Source organism: Emydura macquarii, unplaced genomic scaffold (assembly GCF_026122565.2).
Source record: "Emydura macquarii macquarii isolate MOO-44397 ecotype Brisbane River unplaced genomic scaffold, CSIRO-AGI_Emac_v2 contig_1644, whole genome shotgun sequence".
Taxonomy (NCBI): domain Eukaryota; kingdom Metazoa; phylum Chordata; order Testudines; family Chelidae; genus Emydura; species Emydura macquarii.
The window spans coordinates 127,409-144,733 of record NW_027131781.1 but is presented as its reverse complement, the minus strand read 5'-3'; the positions used below and the strand labels follow the sequence as shown (position 1 = coordinate 144,733).

Genomic DNA, 17,325 nt, shown 5'->3' with positions numbered 1-17,325 from the left:
TCCTGACAGGACCGCCCCGCCCCTCAGGCAAGTTTATTATTTCTCATCATCCTCAGAGAAGAGTAACCTTCAGGAAGACTGACTATTCTTATAAATTAAGGGCTACTTGAAATTGTCAAGACAATATGGCACACCTGTCTTGATTCTAGCTGCCTCCAAAAGAGCTGATAGGAGGCATAGGTGCTGACCAGTAGATTTGAGTATTGCTATCAGCACTCTACCCTAGCCACTCTTAATTGGTCCAGGCAATTCAAGAGAAATTCAAACTACAGGTTCAGCCAAAGTCCACTGCTCACAAGAAGGACCCAAAGAACCTAAGTTTTTTCTTTGATTGCTTACTCGTGTCCATTCTGATTTAGGTGTGTGTGTGTGGGGCATGTATCCTGGTGCTGAAAATTTTTCCCTTAGTGGTATCCGTAGGGCTGGCTCAGTGCCCTCTGCAGCAGCGCGCGTATGCGCTCTTATATATGGCGCTGCTGGCCCTCCTCCCTCTCAGTTCCTTCTTACCACCCGTGACGGTGCTGGAACAACTCTCTTGCAAGTCTCTGTTTTTCCTAGTGGTTTTAGCTATTTCTAGTGTATATAGTTGTTAAAGTAGTTCTTAAAAGTTAGTTTGTTAGTTAGCAAGTTTCCCAGGGTTGGGGCATGCCCCGGTCCCCAGGGTTTAACCCTGCGCTTCATGTAAAAAGCCTATGTCACTGAGTGACTTACATCAGAGCTGTTTAAAGTGCTTGGGGGAAGTTTATGTCTCCAAGAAGTGTAAAATCTGTAAGGGCTTTCACCCGTGAACTAAGAAGACCAGGACATGAAGCTTAAGGCCTTCTGATGGAGGCGGCGCTCCAACTGGCGTCGGAGCCATGTTCGGATTCAGGATCGAGGACCACAACATCAACAAGAAGTGCTCCTCAGAGTCGACCTGGCACCATTTGGCATCCCCGGTGCTGAAGAAGCACCAGAAAAAGGTGCACTCTAGGAAGGAGTGTTCGCCGGTACCGAAGTCGGCTAAGAAAAGTTCAGGGAAGCCAGAGTCGACCCAGAAGGGGTCTCCACCCGTGTGGGTGTCCAGCCCGGCACCCGCGCTGCTGCCGACTCTGGGGCGTGGCAGAGGCCCGCACCACCTATTGGTCCCCTCAATGCCTGAGACATTCCGGCCAATGAAGGACCTATTGGCCATGCCGGTGCCACCTACACCACAAGAGGGTAGGCCTTCTCACTGAGGAGCGGACACCCTGGCTGAGGGTTTGTCAAGGGGGAAGTTAGTGATTGCGCAACTGCAGTGCCTCCTGTCAACTGGTCGCTGCTTGCCAACCTCGTGGTGCTCAGTGGATTCTCGGCACCAGTCTCTGCAATTGCACTGAGACACATCAGGTGTGCTAGATGCCAATTCCTGGAGTGTTGGTACCGTCACGCTGAGCGTCGGCATCAATCTTCAGAGCCCCATAGTTCTTAGAGCCCACAGTACTGTGAATCCCCGGCTCGCAGTAGTTCATCGGAGCCTGGTTCCGCTCAAGTCCCTACAGGAAACCAAAAGACAAGACACGTCGAGACATAGCCAATGCTCCAGCTCTCAGCACCGCTCCCCGACGCCGGAACTGCGGCATACCAAATCAGAGAAGAGGACGGTTTTGGCGCCCCTCTGGTCACCAGTGTATACCTCCTCAGATTTGCAGGAAGAGATCATCATCCCCCCCCAAAGGTGGTCTGGACCTTGGTAATATTGGAACCCCTGTGGGTTCCCTAATTCCACGGTGCCTTACCCTCTTTCGTCTGTGGGGACTTCAGTGTCGCACTCTTTCAAAGATCCGACCAAGGCACCAGCCCTAGATGTCGACTCGGAGCATGAGGAGTCACTCTTGGAAAGCCCATCGGTGACCACCCCGACTAGGGAAGAGGTTCCAGCTGCCCCTCAGCTACTGGCCTCCTCCTTGTCCTCACCAAACAAGGCAGTAGCAGGCCTGTCTCATGTGGCCCCACTGGACGACTATAGGTCGCATCAGGAACTGTTGAAGTGGATAGTGGCTAATCTGGGCCTCAAGATAGAGGAGCTTAAAGAATCTGTTGACAAACTTTTTGGTATCCTGGCATCCACAGCTCCTTCCAGGGTGGCCCTCCCAGTGCATGAAGGGGTAGTAAAGCTAGCTAACGCGTTATGGCAAACCCCAGGATCTCTGCCCCCCACATCCAAAAAAGCAGAGAAAAAGTACTATTTGCTGGATAATGGTTTTGAGTATTTGTACAAACACCCATCCCCAGGTTCACTAGTGGTCATGGCGGCCAACAAGCGAGACAGGCAGGGGCACATGAGCTCGACACCAAAGAATAAAGAGGCCAAGAAAATGGATTTATTTGGTCGAAAGATTTATTCGACAGCGAGCTTGCAGGTGAGGGTGTTCACTAGCGTTGCTGGGTCAGTACCACCTTAAGATCTGGCAATTGGTGGAAAAGTTCACTGACTCCTTCCCACAGTCCTGCAAACAGGAGTTTGAGGCAATCCTGGAAGAGGGTAGGACAATGGCCAGGGCCTCCTTACAGGTGGCTTCAGCTGCAGCGGACTTGGCGGCATGGTCAATGACCTCCGCGGTGTCGATGAGGAGAGCGTCATAGCTCCAGTCATTTGATCTCTCGACTGAAGTCCAGCAGTTACTTACCTCATAAGTGGTGTTCTTCAAGATGTTTTGCTCATGTCCATTCCACAACCCACTCTTCATCCCCTCTGTTGGAATTCTGGCAAGAATGAACTGAGAGGGAATGGGGCTGGCAGTGCTATATAAATGAGCCCATACGTGTGCCGCTGCAGAGGGCGCTAGAGCTGGCCCTATGGATACCCCAGAGGAAAAATTTCCAGCATCGATGCATGTGGCGTGCGCACACACCTAAATCAGAATGGACATTAGCAACACATCTCGAAGAACAAAAGTTACAAGGTTAGTAAACTGTTCTTTCTTTGATAGAAAAGTCCATTCCAATGTAGATGTGCGCACTGTCGCCAGAAACTTTTCCCTAGTAGAATCTGCCAGGTCGGCTCTGGTGCCCCCTGGAGTGGCACCCTCATGGCACGGTATATAGATAGCTGCAACCCCACCGCCCCCTAAGTTCCTTCTTTCTGAAGGTGACGGTAACTGGAATGCTGTTTGTCTTGCTTCACAAGCGATACTTCTTAGTAGTTGTTTCCTGTAAATGGTCAGTAAATAGAGTGTAAATAGTTAATTAGATTGATCATTTAGTCAGTTAGGCCATGTCTATACTGACCGCTGCCAGATCGATCTTTCTGGATCAATTGAGTGGTCAGTGTAGACCCGCTCAATCGATCAGGAAGTCGATGCTGGTAAACCACCTCCTCAAGTAGCGTAGTGCTGCGTCGACGGGAACGCTGTCTAGACAGCGTGCAGAAAGGAAGCAGAGCTGTTGACGTGAGTTACGCAAGCTATTCTGCGTAGTTTGCGTAACTCCCGTCGACTGCCGCCGAATCTCCAGGGCATGTAGACCAGGTCATAGAGTACTTAGATTAACTGCCCTGCGAGGCTATCCCACCCGGGGCCCCAGGGCATGCCTCATTCCCAGGGCTTCAAACAGTGTGCGACTTGCCCAAAGAACATACCGGTAAGCGACCCACGTGACAGTTACCTGTAATGCCTGGGAGAGGGGCATGTCCAGGCAAAGTGCTGGATTCATAAGAACTTCAGACCCAGAACCAAAAAAGACAAGGACAGTAGACTAATTCTTCCTAATGGAGGCTGCACTTTGCCCTGTGTCAAAGTGACAGCTAGTCATAGTGACAACCAGACCTGTCACTTAAATTGACCCCTCAGAACTGTCTGTTTCTCCTTCACAACAGTGGCCCCCACCTGAAAGATTGCAGACTACAGTCAAATACACACTAGGGACAGATGAGACAGCTGGACTTGCAGTTCCTGGGGCAAATGCTGGGTGACCTACTCTGGACTAGTTTTGTTTTAGATTTTTAGTTAAAGAAAATAAGGCATTTGTATATGATTTTTTTACCCAATAAAAGACGTGAGAATTCTGAAGTGCACTGCTACACGTGGGATTGAGTGTGTGGCAAATGGAATTCCAAATTAAGCATAAAAGGACAGTGGCTCTCAGGACAGGACAAAGAGGACTTTGAGCATTAAAGAAACCTATGAGGAGGATGTGATGTTCTGTGATTTAGAATACACTCTTTGTCACAAATGTACTGTAAGGAACAACATGGACTCTCTTCAGTAATGGATCTCTTAAGACTCAAGAATTTACCCCTTCTCCTTTTTTATTGCATGAAGCTGGGAAGCCACTCAGACTGAATGTTCGGCTCAGATGAAAACTTTTTGAACTGGTTTGCTTTTTACAGCTTCCACTTCAGACTCAGTTCCTTCCCCTCTCACCTTGTTCTTTTGGGTTGGGTTTGTTTTCTGTTCCATCCAGGCCCTCTGTAAACAGCCCTATAAGAGTCCAAACAGTCCAGAGATCCAGGGTCTTTCCTTGAATCCATTTTTATAGCTTCTTCTCACAAAAAACAATCTGACAGTGTCAATACGCAAGTGGCCTTTTCCTTTGATGAAAGAGAGTGAAGAAAGCATTCTGAATCTTTGGCCTCTGATCATCACACAGAATGACCACTTGCTTTGAAATTAGCTCTTTTCTGTTAGAGTTATTCATTTACATTCCACAAGGCTTCTTTCTCATATACACAGGGGTATACACAATGTAAATATTTGCTACTATATTATATACAGGATATATTATAACAGAATACAAATAATTGAAAACAATGCAGTTAGTTTTCATGAAGTTTAAACACCAAGTATACTCTTGTATATTTAACAATCAGTTTGATCTATACTAATATATAAGTGAATTGGCCTGGGGTTACAGCATGAGCTGGCACCTGGTCTGCCAGCATCGCACTCAGAATGTAACTTTCTTTTTTGGAATGGCTGCCAGTTGAATAGACAACTTTTTCTTGTTGATGCTTTTGTGAGTGCTGATTCATGACACTGCTGGTCCTTCTCCACACCTGCTGCTGAATCCTCCATGTCAGTGCCTCTCTGAGGCATAGTCTGGATTTGGCTGCTGTCCCATTTCTGTGGCTAGTTTGGTTACTATGACAACCCTAGTCGAAAACTCATTTTGGCACTTTCTTCCCTCTTGTTTTTGTTTGCTTTTCAGAAGTATTGGCTCTGCTGCTTGGAGCTGTATAGGAGCCAAGCAAGAGGAAAAGGCCATTCTTGGCAAGGGGAAGAGTATTCAAATAGTTTGAATAGTCTGTATTCAGCTGGGAAAGACTAATGAAAAGTAGAGCCGAGATTTGGGGCATGCAAGAACAGCTGGCACTGAATAAGTGGTGGTGAAGTGGGGAAATTTACTTATGAACTGACTTTATCTCTTTGTCCGACAGTATCTAGACATGAATACACATGTTTTAAAAAAATAAAAATGACCAAACAATATGGCTGCAAAACCAGACCATTTCTTTCTCCGTCATCTGCTGACCAAATCCCTAAACAAATCATGGCTCACCTCCCTCCCCCACAGCTAATGACAAATCTCCCAGTTGCTAAAACACCAAGTTGAAAAGAGGCATTTTACATCATTGACCTGAACAAAGCCAAACTCAAGTGCATTGCAACAGGGAATAAAATATAAAGCCAAGGACCTTCCAGTAGGAATGTTATAACTACCTTTGGGTTCATCCTGGGGGATAGATAGCTGGAGAATTCTGGCTTAATTTATCTGCTGCAATGGAGCTTGGTAGAAGAGGCTGTCTCAGAGATAACTGGGACCCAGGCTATGTACGGCTTTATAGATAATCAGAGTTTGAAACTGCACCTGCAAATAAATGGGAAATTAGTGCGAAGTGATGATGTTGTCTTTACATCAGCTTGTTCCTCTTAAAAGGTAGGTGACCACATTCTGTGCTAGCTGAAGTTTCCATGTAGGGAGAGGTGAAATGGTAATAGGGACACATGCCTGCAGTTAACAGTTTTCAGAATTCTTGTTCCCCTCAAGGAAGGATACTTAGGAGAAGAGTGAACAGGAAGTGCGTTATATCAGAATATTTTTTGTAGGTTTTTCCAAATGTATTTAGTTCAGTCTAATTTAATCCATTTAGATAAGAACTGGATTTGTCAGAGAGGAATAGTATAAAATTAGAAGAAAGCCATGGAGATGGCTGAAACTAAATTCAGGCAAGATAGAAGTGGGAAACATTTTGAGAATTAGCTGAGATCACAACTGTGCCACTGATCGAGGGCATCTATCTTTTAATCATCAAAATAGTACAGTCTCTGGGTTCTTCAGGACACTTTGCTGTTCTAGAGATCCAGTTGCCTTCAGCAGCCAGAAAAGCTGTTTACCATCTCTTGCTGGGCAGGAGGCTGTGCCCCTTCCTGTCAGATGCAGACCTAGCCATATTGAATTTGTATGAATGTCACCTCTGGTCTATCCCTGCAATACTCTGTGGTTGGGGCTCAGAGTGAATAGCATGTAAACGTTCTAGAAGGCGTAACATTTCAGGCTCATTTTCCAGCTAATACAGGGCTTTGAGAAAACCTCACAAATATAGAATTTAAGGCCAGAGGGCACCATCAAATGTGTGACCTCCTACATAGGTCATGCCATTGAATTTTACTCGGTTAACCTTGTATTGACCCCAGTAAGTTGTGTTTTGATTAAAGCATACCTTATAGAAAGGCATCTCAAGAGATGGAGACTCCACCACTTTCCTTGTATTTGTTGCAGTGATTCATCACCTTCACTGTTAAAAATTTGAGTCTTATTTCTCATTTTAATTTATCGGTCTTCAGCTTCCAAACATTGGTTCTTGTTATATCTTTTCTGCTCAATTAAAGAGCCCTTAAGTACCTGCTATTTTCTCCCTGTTAAGGTACTTATACATATTGTAATCAAGTCACTTCAATCTTTTTTATAAGATAAACAGATTGAGCTCCTTAAGTCTGTCTTTCTGTAAGGTATTTTTTCCAGCCCGTGAATCATTTTTATGACTCTTTTCTGCACCATCTCTGGTTCTTCAAAATCCTTTTTAAAAATTTGGACATGTGCACTATATGCAGTATTCCAGTATCAGTCTCACCAATGCATTATATGGAGATAAAAATAAGCTGCATACTCACTACTCTCCTTTGTATACATTCAAGGATTGCAATAGCCCTTTTTGGATTAACATCTCAATGGGAACTCATGTTCAGTTGCATGTCCATTGATCCCTAAATCCTTTTCAGAGTCACTGCTTTCCCAGATATAGTCCCCCTTGTGTAGGTATGGCCTACATTCTTTGTTTCTAGCTGTATGACCTTGCTGGCAGAATTAAAATGCATTTTGTTCGAATTGGCCCAGCCTACTGAGCAATCTGGATCACTCTGAATGACTGCCTGACCTCATTATTATTTTCCACTCCACGAAACCTTGTTTTGTCTGCAAATACTATCAGCAATGATTTTATATTTACTTTTAGACCATTGATGAAAAAGTTGAATAGCATCGGGTCTGGTACAGATCCCTTTGAAATCCCACTAAAAAGAGCCCCATTCAGTGGTGATTCCCTATTGAAAACTACTTACTGATACGTTAGTCAGCCTATTCTTTAATCTATTTAAGGTGTGCTCTATTGATATTGTATAGTGCTATTTTTTAATCAGAATGTTGTGGTTCTGCATTATATGCCTTACTTAAAACTATTACATCTGCACAGTTATCTTTATCAACCAAAATTTGCCCAGAAGTCACATCAGGCCAACTGCCTGTAATTACCCAGGTTATCTTGGATATTGGCACAACATTAGCACACTTCTTGCGGACCAGAGATCTCTTCAGCCAACTTCTTGAGGACTCTGGAGAACCAGTTACCTGAGCTCAACACATTACAGTGGCTCATGTTGCAATACCACATCTGATTTTAAGATCTGGATCTTGATATTCTATACCCTAAGTATCTTGAAAATTATTTCTCTTTTTAACCATGACCGTACCAAGGTAAATGTGTCTCTGGGGAACTCTAGCGCTACTAAGTTGACAGTGGTACGTGCTCCAGGGAAAGGCAATAGATCTTTTAGAAGATGGACTATGGTTGTAGAAATCCCTTCCAAATGTCCAAAGGTCTTATTAGATTTTCAATGACAACTTCCCTGAAGAGGGAAAACTATACTTATTTTCTCAGTGGGGACATTAGTCATTCAGATTATTTGCTTTCTGTAATCTTGATTGTCTTTAAGTACTGCAGTAACAGACAGTAAATTCGGTAGGAAGAAACGAAATAAGGAAAGAGCTGATTGAAAGCTGTGATACTGGATGAGGAAACAGAAGTCTCTAGTAATGAAAATCAGATCACACTTACAGTAGCAGCTAGTATTCTGGTCTTTACTTTCTTTAATTTAAAGTCTGAAATACATAAGAGAATGGGAAAAAATATAGACACAAAAAATAAACCAGACCACAGAATTTTGAAGCACCAGCTGTGAGACCACACTAAAAGAACTTGAATCACTAGGATGGAGCCACCTATGACTGGTATGGGATTAGGTTAATATTGAATATAGAGGAGCTCAGCAAAGAGAGAACTAGCAGATGAACCTTTGCCCAGGAGGATGATTCAAACTAGAGGTAATTGAGTTTATTGGCTAATATATTTTGGCAATGTAAAGTACACGGTGACAAGGAAAAAAGAAATTAATGGGTAATAGGATGTTATAAGAGTGATTTAAAAAAAAATATTGTTGTGTGTGTGAAACTTTCAGAGACTTTTGAATCAGTATTTCTGTACACTCTTTCATCTGAAGTAACTCCAGCTTGGGTAGCCTAAATACTGAAAGGGAAAAACTTCAAATCTGAGATCAGAGAGCAGCATCTTGTACAAACTGTCTAATAACATTGTGCACATCAGTGCTTAATATATAAATAATACAGTAGGGAAAGATGTGGCAGCCTCAACATTGAACTCGCTCAGCTAATGCATATCCTCCTCCTCCTCCCCCTTCCCCCCCCAAGAGGAGAGTAAATGGAACAAATCAGAACAGCTCTCACATGATCTATTCCTGTACTTTTTCCATTTTCAGATGGATGGAGGCCTGCCTTAATGAGGAACTGCCTCTCACAACAGAGCTGGAAGAGGGGTTAAGGAATGGAGTCTATCTAGCCAAACTTGGAAACTTTTTTTCCCCCAAAGTGGTGTCTCTGAAGAAAATCTATGACCGGGAACAGACCAGATATAAGGTGAGACCTCTCTGTTCTGGGGGCTAGGATGGCTGGAGAGGTCTGAGATAGGAGGGAGACTTCCAGGTGGTTGTATGGATGCAGAGGAACTGTCAGTGAATGAGCAAGTAAGAGATTGTGGCAAAATTAGACTGAAAAAATGTAAGTTAACTTTTCCTGAACTATAGAATTTTGGAGAAAAGGAAGATCTTTAGTTTTGTCTGGGTTTGTGTGCATGTGAGCGTCTAAGAAAGCTGTACTTTTGTAAGTGTTAAATATAATTGGTTGTAGAAAGCTTTCATCATAGTATCTAAGACCTCAAATCTTTGGAAGAATTTAGCTGTTGTAAGTAGCACTTATCTGTTGCATGCTTTAGCAAATTTCCCTAGCACTCACAGTGGCTATGATGTTTCATATGCTTTTTTCCCTCCCCCTCTTTATTTCAGGCAACTGGTCTCCATTTCCGGCATACTGATAATGTTATTCAGTGGTTGAATGCCATGGCTGAGATTGGCCTCCCAAAGGTAATTTCTGCAGTGCAAAGCCAGGCTTTGAATATTGTGGGGTGGACTTGCTAACACAGGGTTCAGCAGACTGTGCCTCACTAATTCTTAGTTTCCTAGTCTTGGTTCTCCTTAGAAATTCCTTCCTGAAGTTTGTTAAAATATTCCATTCCCATCTCTGTCTTGTCTGATTGGGAGACAGTAAATTCCTCCTTCAGTACCATATGCTTATTTTGGGTGAGATCTGCAATACAAAATTCTTATTTTTCATTCTGTTGAGCAGTATGCCTGAGCTGCAGTTTGGGAATCATGGCAGTTTTTCAGAATCATCATAGGAAAATCATGGATAAAAGGCGCAACGATGGTTGGAAGTGGTGGATTCTCCATCTCTTGTGGGGAAGTGGTGGATTCTCTGTCTCTCGAAGTCTCCAAATCAAGAGTGGATGTCCTGGAAAAATGCTTTAGTTAAACACAAATTATTGGCCTTAATACAGGGGTAACTGGGTGAAATTCTATGACCTGTGTTATACTAGAGGTCAGAGTAAATGATCACAATGGTCCCTTCTGGACTTAAAATCTATAAATCTATAGAATGGGAACGTGGTACTGAAAGTAAAACCATGAGCATTGATTTATACCCAAAAAATCTTTTTCCTCACACTTTTATTGTGTGTAACAGGAATAGACCATGCATTTAATCACACATGGGTCACCATTATATATCCTAACCTGCTGTATGCATTTAAAAAAAAAAACACCTTAAAAATGAACATTTTAGGATTTTGTTAAAATTTTCCACCCAGCTCTTTCCTCACTTATCAGCTGTGCTAGGCATGAACTCCCAGTGATCTAGAGGAGCAGCTTGGGCAGCAGGATGTACAGGAATGGGCTCTGGGTGAGAGGTCGTGCTCTGGAGGATGTTGGGTGAGAAGAGAAGGGATGCGAGAGACAGCTGGAGAGAATGGAAATTGGGTCAAGGAGGAGGGTTTGAGTAAGGCTCTGGGGAAATATGGGGAGTACAGCAGCAATATGTAAGGGGCCTGAGGGGGGAGGCTTTGCTGGGTGTGGGTAGAGAAGGGGCTTGTGGGAAGGCCATGTCAGAGCCTGGGACCTGGGACAGAACCCAGTGTCTCCACATCAAGGCACTGACTCATCAAATGCTTCCCATCTCACAGCTTCCTAGATAGAGTGCCAGAGAATTGAGGCAACAAAACTGGATGAGTCCAAGTGCTGCAGCCTTTGTGTTGAGACACTTGTCATTTTGTGGGGGTGGGCAGCAGCAAGGAACACACAGGCACATGTAGTTACAACAAAAGTAAGCACTTTGTTAAAGATAACCTGGGAATAGTCAGCGCTTCTGATTCTGAAAAAGATTTGGGGGTCTTGGTGAATAATCACGTGAATGTGGGCTCTCAGTATTATGCTGTGCCCAAAAGAGCTAATGCAATGTTGGGATCCTGAATAGGAGTAGAGAGGGTTTTTCCCTCTGTATTTGGCACTGGAACACTGTGTTCAGTTCTGGTGCCCACCACTCAAGAAGAAAGTTAATAAATTGGAGAGGGTTTATAGAAGACCTGCAAGTAGAGCCAATCATGGATACAAAAACTGTATCCACATCGGATCTGTGATCCTCAGAAATGATCTGTGGATATGAATGTCTGTGGCTATAAAGCAGATGTCCATGGATTTGCAGGGGTAAAAGCGCCCATATGGGGTCAGACCAATGGTCCATCTAGCCCAGTATCCTGTCTTCCAACAGTGGACAATGCCAAGTGCTTCAGAGGGAATGAACAGAACAGGCAATCATGAAGTGATGCCCATCCTTTGTCGCTCATTCCTGGCTTCTGGCAAACAGAGGCTAAGAACATTTCAAAGCATGGTTTTACATGAATGATTAAAGGATTAGAAAACATGCCTTATAGTAATAAACTCACAGAGCTCAATCTATTTAGCTTAGTAAATAGTAGCTTAAGGGGTCATTTGATTTACAGTCTATAAGTATCTACATGGGGAGTAAGTATTTAATAATAGGCTTTTCACTCTAGCAGAAAAAGGTCTAACATGATCCAATGGCTGGAAGTTGAAGCTAGACCAATGCAGACTGAAAATAAGGCATAATTTTTTTTTTAACAGTGAGAGTAATTAACTATTGGAACAATTTACCAAGGGTTGTGGTGGATTCTCCATCGCTGACAATTTTAAAATCAAGATTGGATGTGCTCACAGGAGGTCAGACTGGATGGCCATAATGGTCCCTCCTGGCCTTACAATCTATAAATCTGTGTAGTGACACCTTCAACATTAATCATTTAAGGGGCCTGACTTTAAAAAGAACTCTGGATCCAAGAATGTCATAATGGGAGCTGCTAGGGGATGAACAATTAAAAATCTGGCCCCAACATGTTGGAAAATATGGCCCCAGATGCCTTCCAGCACAACACTAGTCTTTACCATTCCCCTAGGCCATTCCCATGATGTACCCTTCTGCCCACACAGTCCAAACAAAATCTTCTTCCCCCAGCCCTCCTGTAAATATATCTGCTCATCTCTTGTCTCTCTCAGCGTCTCCATCTCAGTCCCCAGGTACATCACATAATATCTTTGTGGGGAACCAAGGTGGGATGGTCATGTAAAAGGTGCGTGGGGCTGAGCAGGGATGTGGATGTGAGGGTACATGGAAGGGAAAGTGGTAGAAGCATGGGAGAAATGTGGGGCTTCAACTAGGAGGGACATTGGTGGGGGGGACAGTGGAGGGGAGAAGAGTTGTGCTTGGTGAATTGCCTGTCTCATAACTGGGCTAGAACAGTTTTAGGATTGTCAGAAACATTCCTGCTTGGATGGGTGGAATGAGATGTTATTCTGATAGTTAACTTTGTTTTATATTCAGATTTTCTACCCCGAAACGACTGACATCTATGATCGGAAGAACATGCCACGCTGCATCTATTGTATACATGCACTCAGGTAATGTGTGTTAGGCAGGAGTCTGAATTGTGAGTGAATGAAGGCTACCTAGAAGTCTAAATTCTGTGGGAGTATGAGAGCATTCTGATTCAGAGTTGGTGGGGATGAATGTACTGTGGGCTTAAAGGAAAGTCTGCAGCCTCAGGAAATGACATCTACGAAATAATGAATGCATTGGTGTTTCCAGTAGATTCTGTTTACTAGCAACACGTTGCTATTATCAAGCAGTTGCTACTAAGGCAGGTTTGTGAGACAGCAACCAGATAAGAAAGTACTAGGACTTCACTTCCCTGACTGCAGCTTCGCAAACCTGCCTGCAGGCAGGGCAGCAACAGGGAGAGGGGCTGCAGCCTGGATGCCAGGCCTTTCCAAGGGGAGTGGGGACTCTGGGGGGCTCACAGAGCTGCATGGTACATTTCCCTGCACTCTCCATACATCACAGCAATTACTTCCCAATGTGGATTTGCCCAGTAGGGTATAGCCCAGAGGAGCACAGGGAGAGATACCATGTAGTTCCTGCATCTGGGTTGCTGCCTCTCCCACCCCAGCTACTGCTCTGCCAACAGCCTCCCCTCTCCTGCCAGCCCACAGCCTCTTTTATGAACACACAAACCTGTCTTCCACTTATTAGCAACTGCTGAATGACAGCAACTTTTTGCTGGCAACCAAGGGGTTGCTAATAATGGAGTCTACTGTATTTGAGTGTCTGAAAAGACGGTAGAGATAGCATCGAATTATGTAGCATCCTGACACTAGACTAGGAATGGGCACCAATGAGAACTGATCACAAGGCTCAAACCCCAAACACATAGTGTGAAGCGCTGTCCTGGGTGTCTCTCTTCCCACTCCTGCCTCCACTTTGGCCCCACTTGCATGGCTTGTCATGCTAATAAAATCTCACTGAATTGAAAATTAATGTCAGAAAGGGTATGACTATACTGTGGGTGTTGAGAAGCAGAAGTATGCACATGCCCTACTCTGTGTCTCATGTGGTGTGTGTTTACTTTTATAATGGTTCTAGATTTTCACTGTTGTGTTCACTCTCTGATCTATATTTAGGGCTGCAGTGTGAGAGACATAAGGGGAAGTGACTACACTGTAATTTTAGTTGATACTAAACTTTGAATTTCAGTTTGTGTCTTTGGAGAAAATAGAGTTCAGGCTTGTTTTTTCAGCTGAGTGAGCAGCAAGTAGAGAATGAGGTATGGCAGGCCTTTTGTGTGCAGCATGTTTATTTTTAGGCTAATTCTGGGAGGATTTTGGGGGCTTTGTGAAATGCAATGTAAAGCTTTAAAATCCTTACAGAGGCTCCGAGGGACAATCTCTTAGCTCTTGAGATAACTGGAAAGATCCATTTGGCTGTGCTGGGTACTTCTGTCTTTGCCTCATTTGTGTGTGTTGATGTGGATTGTTTTGCTGTTACTTCATGCTCCAGAGAGACAGAGTTATATTTCAGTGACTTAGTCCTTCCTGATAAACCAGTTTGGATGTAGGTTTGGATGCTGTCTGATTGGAGAAGAATGTTTAGGGGGCTTCATTTGAAGAGCACTCCATACAAAGATTCTATACAAAGAGCACTGAGCCATATCAGTTTGAGTCTCCATCTTATGCTCACTCAGCTTCAGTCCTCAGGAAGCAGCTTATTCTTTTGCTTTCCGATCCTTTGCCAGGGTAGAATCTGAGCAGGAAGCATCCAGATAGATTGCAAATAGCTGAATATCAACAGAAGTTTCAGGCTAGTCTAAAATCAAATTGTTTGTAGAAGTGAACCTGCTTTCAACCCAAATCCCAACATGTAGTATAATTTGTGGTCAGGAACACTTGACATTGTGCGATGGCCAAGAAAGGTGCTGTGTAGTGAAAGCTCCTTTGACCAGCATGAAAGGGATTTGGGTCATTGTTAGTGGTGAAGCTCCTCCTCACTAGCAGCTTCACGATAGTTGTTGTAGCTATTCTTTGAGTAGTTGAGCTCAGCTGGCAGATGTCCACATCTTCTTGTCAGTCTGGCCCTCTTTGCCAGTGATGTGTAAAAAAGAATCCACATATTCAGACTGAGCCGGGTTTTTGCTGAAATGCAGATAATGGGCAACATACAGGCCTCCAAAAGTAAGGACTTATCTACAAAGGGACACTCAGGAAAGTTAATCTGACTTAACTAAGAGTGTGAATTTAAAGAGGATAAGTTATATTGCATTAAATCCTGGTGTTGACGCTTGTATTCAAAATGAGAGTGACCTTAATTCAATTTATCTTACTTCACTTTGCAATCCCAACCCTATAGGCACCGGCACACCATTCAGCTATCTAGTGCAGTAAAGAATATACAAACATTCTTCCTACTGAAGCCAGTTACTCTGTTTCCTAGCACTTTCCAACTACTTTCTGCCTCTCCCAACCCCACCCTGGTCCCGGAGCTACCAGTGCCGAACCATATTCCCCACCTAGCTGCAACCTTCATTCTGGAAGTGAATTGGGGATATTGCTAAGGATCTGCAAGTAGCTCTCTGGCTTCTTGCATTTCTTATGCAGGGCAGAGTGTTCTGTTGTCTAATAAATATCTTCATGTGATGGAATATCTGTGTTTTTATTACTTTTATTAAATAAAAACCTAGGAAATTCGATACAAAAATCTAGGTTAAAAGAATGTTAAGGTTGAAAAGTGAAGTTGTCAAAAGTCAGGAAATAATAGTTGACTTAGCCTATTCTATGAATGTAGTACATTACAATCTATAGTTATGTGGCCATATGCAGCACTTTTCATGCGGAATCACTGTGCAGATTGGATGATGTGTACTGAATGAGGCAAGGGCCCGGCAGAAAGATAGTATGTGATCGCTTCCAAAAACTACAAAATGTAAACCAACCTGATCTGTCCATCACCCAACTTCCCTACATTACTTCCCTTCTGCACACATGCATGCACTGCCCCATACCTTTCTCTGGACACATGCCTCTACCATCTTCCACCTCTGGGTGTATATATCCCGTTGGTCCCCCCGCCAGACACCACAGGCTGTTTGGGAGCATTTCGTCTTTCAGGGAGGACGCCTCTGGAAGGGTCATCCTCCTCAGGTGGGGGTTTAATTTCAGTTGGGTGTCTGCTGAGAGTACTGATGTCCCAACACCAGATTCAGACCAGGCAGAGTGATCTGCTCAGCACTGGGCTCTGCTGAGGGGATGAGGGTTGCAGCTGGGTATGGAGTGTGAGAGGGAGAAGGTAGGTGGAAGCACTAGGACACAGGATAATTGGCTGCAATAGGGAGAAGGTTTGTGTATTCTTTATCACACTAGGTAGCTGCATGGTGTGTTTGTGCCTATAGAATTGGATTGTTGCTGTTCTGGTCACCAACAGGATAAAGCAGATCTCTGGTAAGAAGTTACCCAGATGTGCAACCAGATGTCTGCTGATCAAAAGGAAACTTTTAAATCCAGAGCTCCTAAACCATATGGATCTTCTTTTCTGGAAAGGGGTTTGTTATTTTTTCACGGTGACATTCCTTCATACACAAACACTTCAATCACCATCACAACTGAAATGGTAGATTTTAACCATCTTGAAGTCTTTCCACTTAACTGAATGCTTCCCAATATCCATATCTCTTTTAAATTTACTTGTGAGTCGGGTAAAGGCCACAAGGAATAAGTAGTATTAATTATTCCCGCATCCTGTTTCCTAGTCTGTACCTGTTTAAACTAGGACTGGCTCCTCAGATTCAAGATTTATATGGGAAGGTGGACTTCACAGGTAAGGAGATTTCTTGCTTCTTTGAGATTTAAATAAGTATGAATTTGCATGCCCCATTTATTCACTCCAGTAGATGCTGTACATAATGGACAAAAGGGGATTAATGCCCAAAGGTAGCCAGGGCTTTAACTTCATTTGTGTTTAGTGGGTGGAAGGAGACTCCATAATTTAAGGAGGAAGTTTTATTCTGAATTCTTTAGTTATTGGCTCTGTTAACAGTAGTATGTCTCCACTCTCTCTCTTCCTTCCCCCTCTGCCCTTGGTTTCAGTCTCTCTCCTTTCAGAGCAACAGCTGCACAAGAAAACAAACTTTGTAGGATGTTGTGTATGTACTTTCCTTGCCTGCTGACAGCCATACTTTGAGAAACACAAGGTCATGTAATTTGTTTCAAACCTTTGTCACTAGGAGCACAAAACTATGTAGCAAGACAGACTTCTGTGAGGCCCTCCCTTTTGGGTGACTGGAACAAATATAGGAGAGTTTAATGTCTTCTCAGACTGCATGCACAAAGTATTCGTGAAAGGGCAATTTGCAATCTATTGCATCTGTCCTAATTTTTCTGCAGCAATAGCTAATGGAGTAGGTCTTAGGGCTGATTCTGAATGTTCTGCCTACATTACACCTTTTCCTCTGTGTTTCAGAGGAGGAGATCAGTAACATGAGGAGTGAGCTGGAGAAGTATGGAATTCAGATGCCTGCCTTCAGCAAGATTGGAGGAATTCTAGCTAATGAACTCTCTGTGGATGAAGCAGCATGTAAGGGGAAATGGATTTTCATCCTCTGTGACCGTTTGAATTGCCAGATTGGATAATAATGCATGTTATAGTGCCATCTCTAACAGTACCTATTGTTTAAGTCAACACAAGCCTTCTCTGGACAAGGCATGTTTTGTTAGAAAATCTGAATTT

General features: G+C 43.6%; 1 protein-coding gene across 2 annotated transcripts in view; it reads left to right on the top strand.

Moving 5' to 3' along the window:
* Window positions 1-17,325, top strand: part of IQGAP1 (IQ motif containing GTPase activating protein 1) — a 146,133-nt gene that overhangs the window by 23,325 nt on the left and 105,483 nt on the right. For both annotated transcript variants that reach the window (XM_067555378.1, XM_067555379.1), the window contains exons 3-7: window positions 9,069-9,225; window positions 9,651-9,728; window positions 12,595-12,671; window positions 16,349-16,416; window positions 17,059-17,172. In XM_067555378.1, the coding sequence (XP_067411479.1) occupies window positions 9,069-9,225; window positions 9,651-9,728; window positions 12,595-12,671; window positions 16,349-16,416; window positions 17,059-17,172 (494 nt within the window). The remainder of the gene's footprint in view (window positions 1-9,068; window positions 9,226-9,650; window positions 9,729-12,594; window positions 12,672-16,348; window positions 16,417-17,058; window positions 17,173-17,325) is intronic.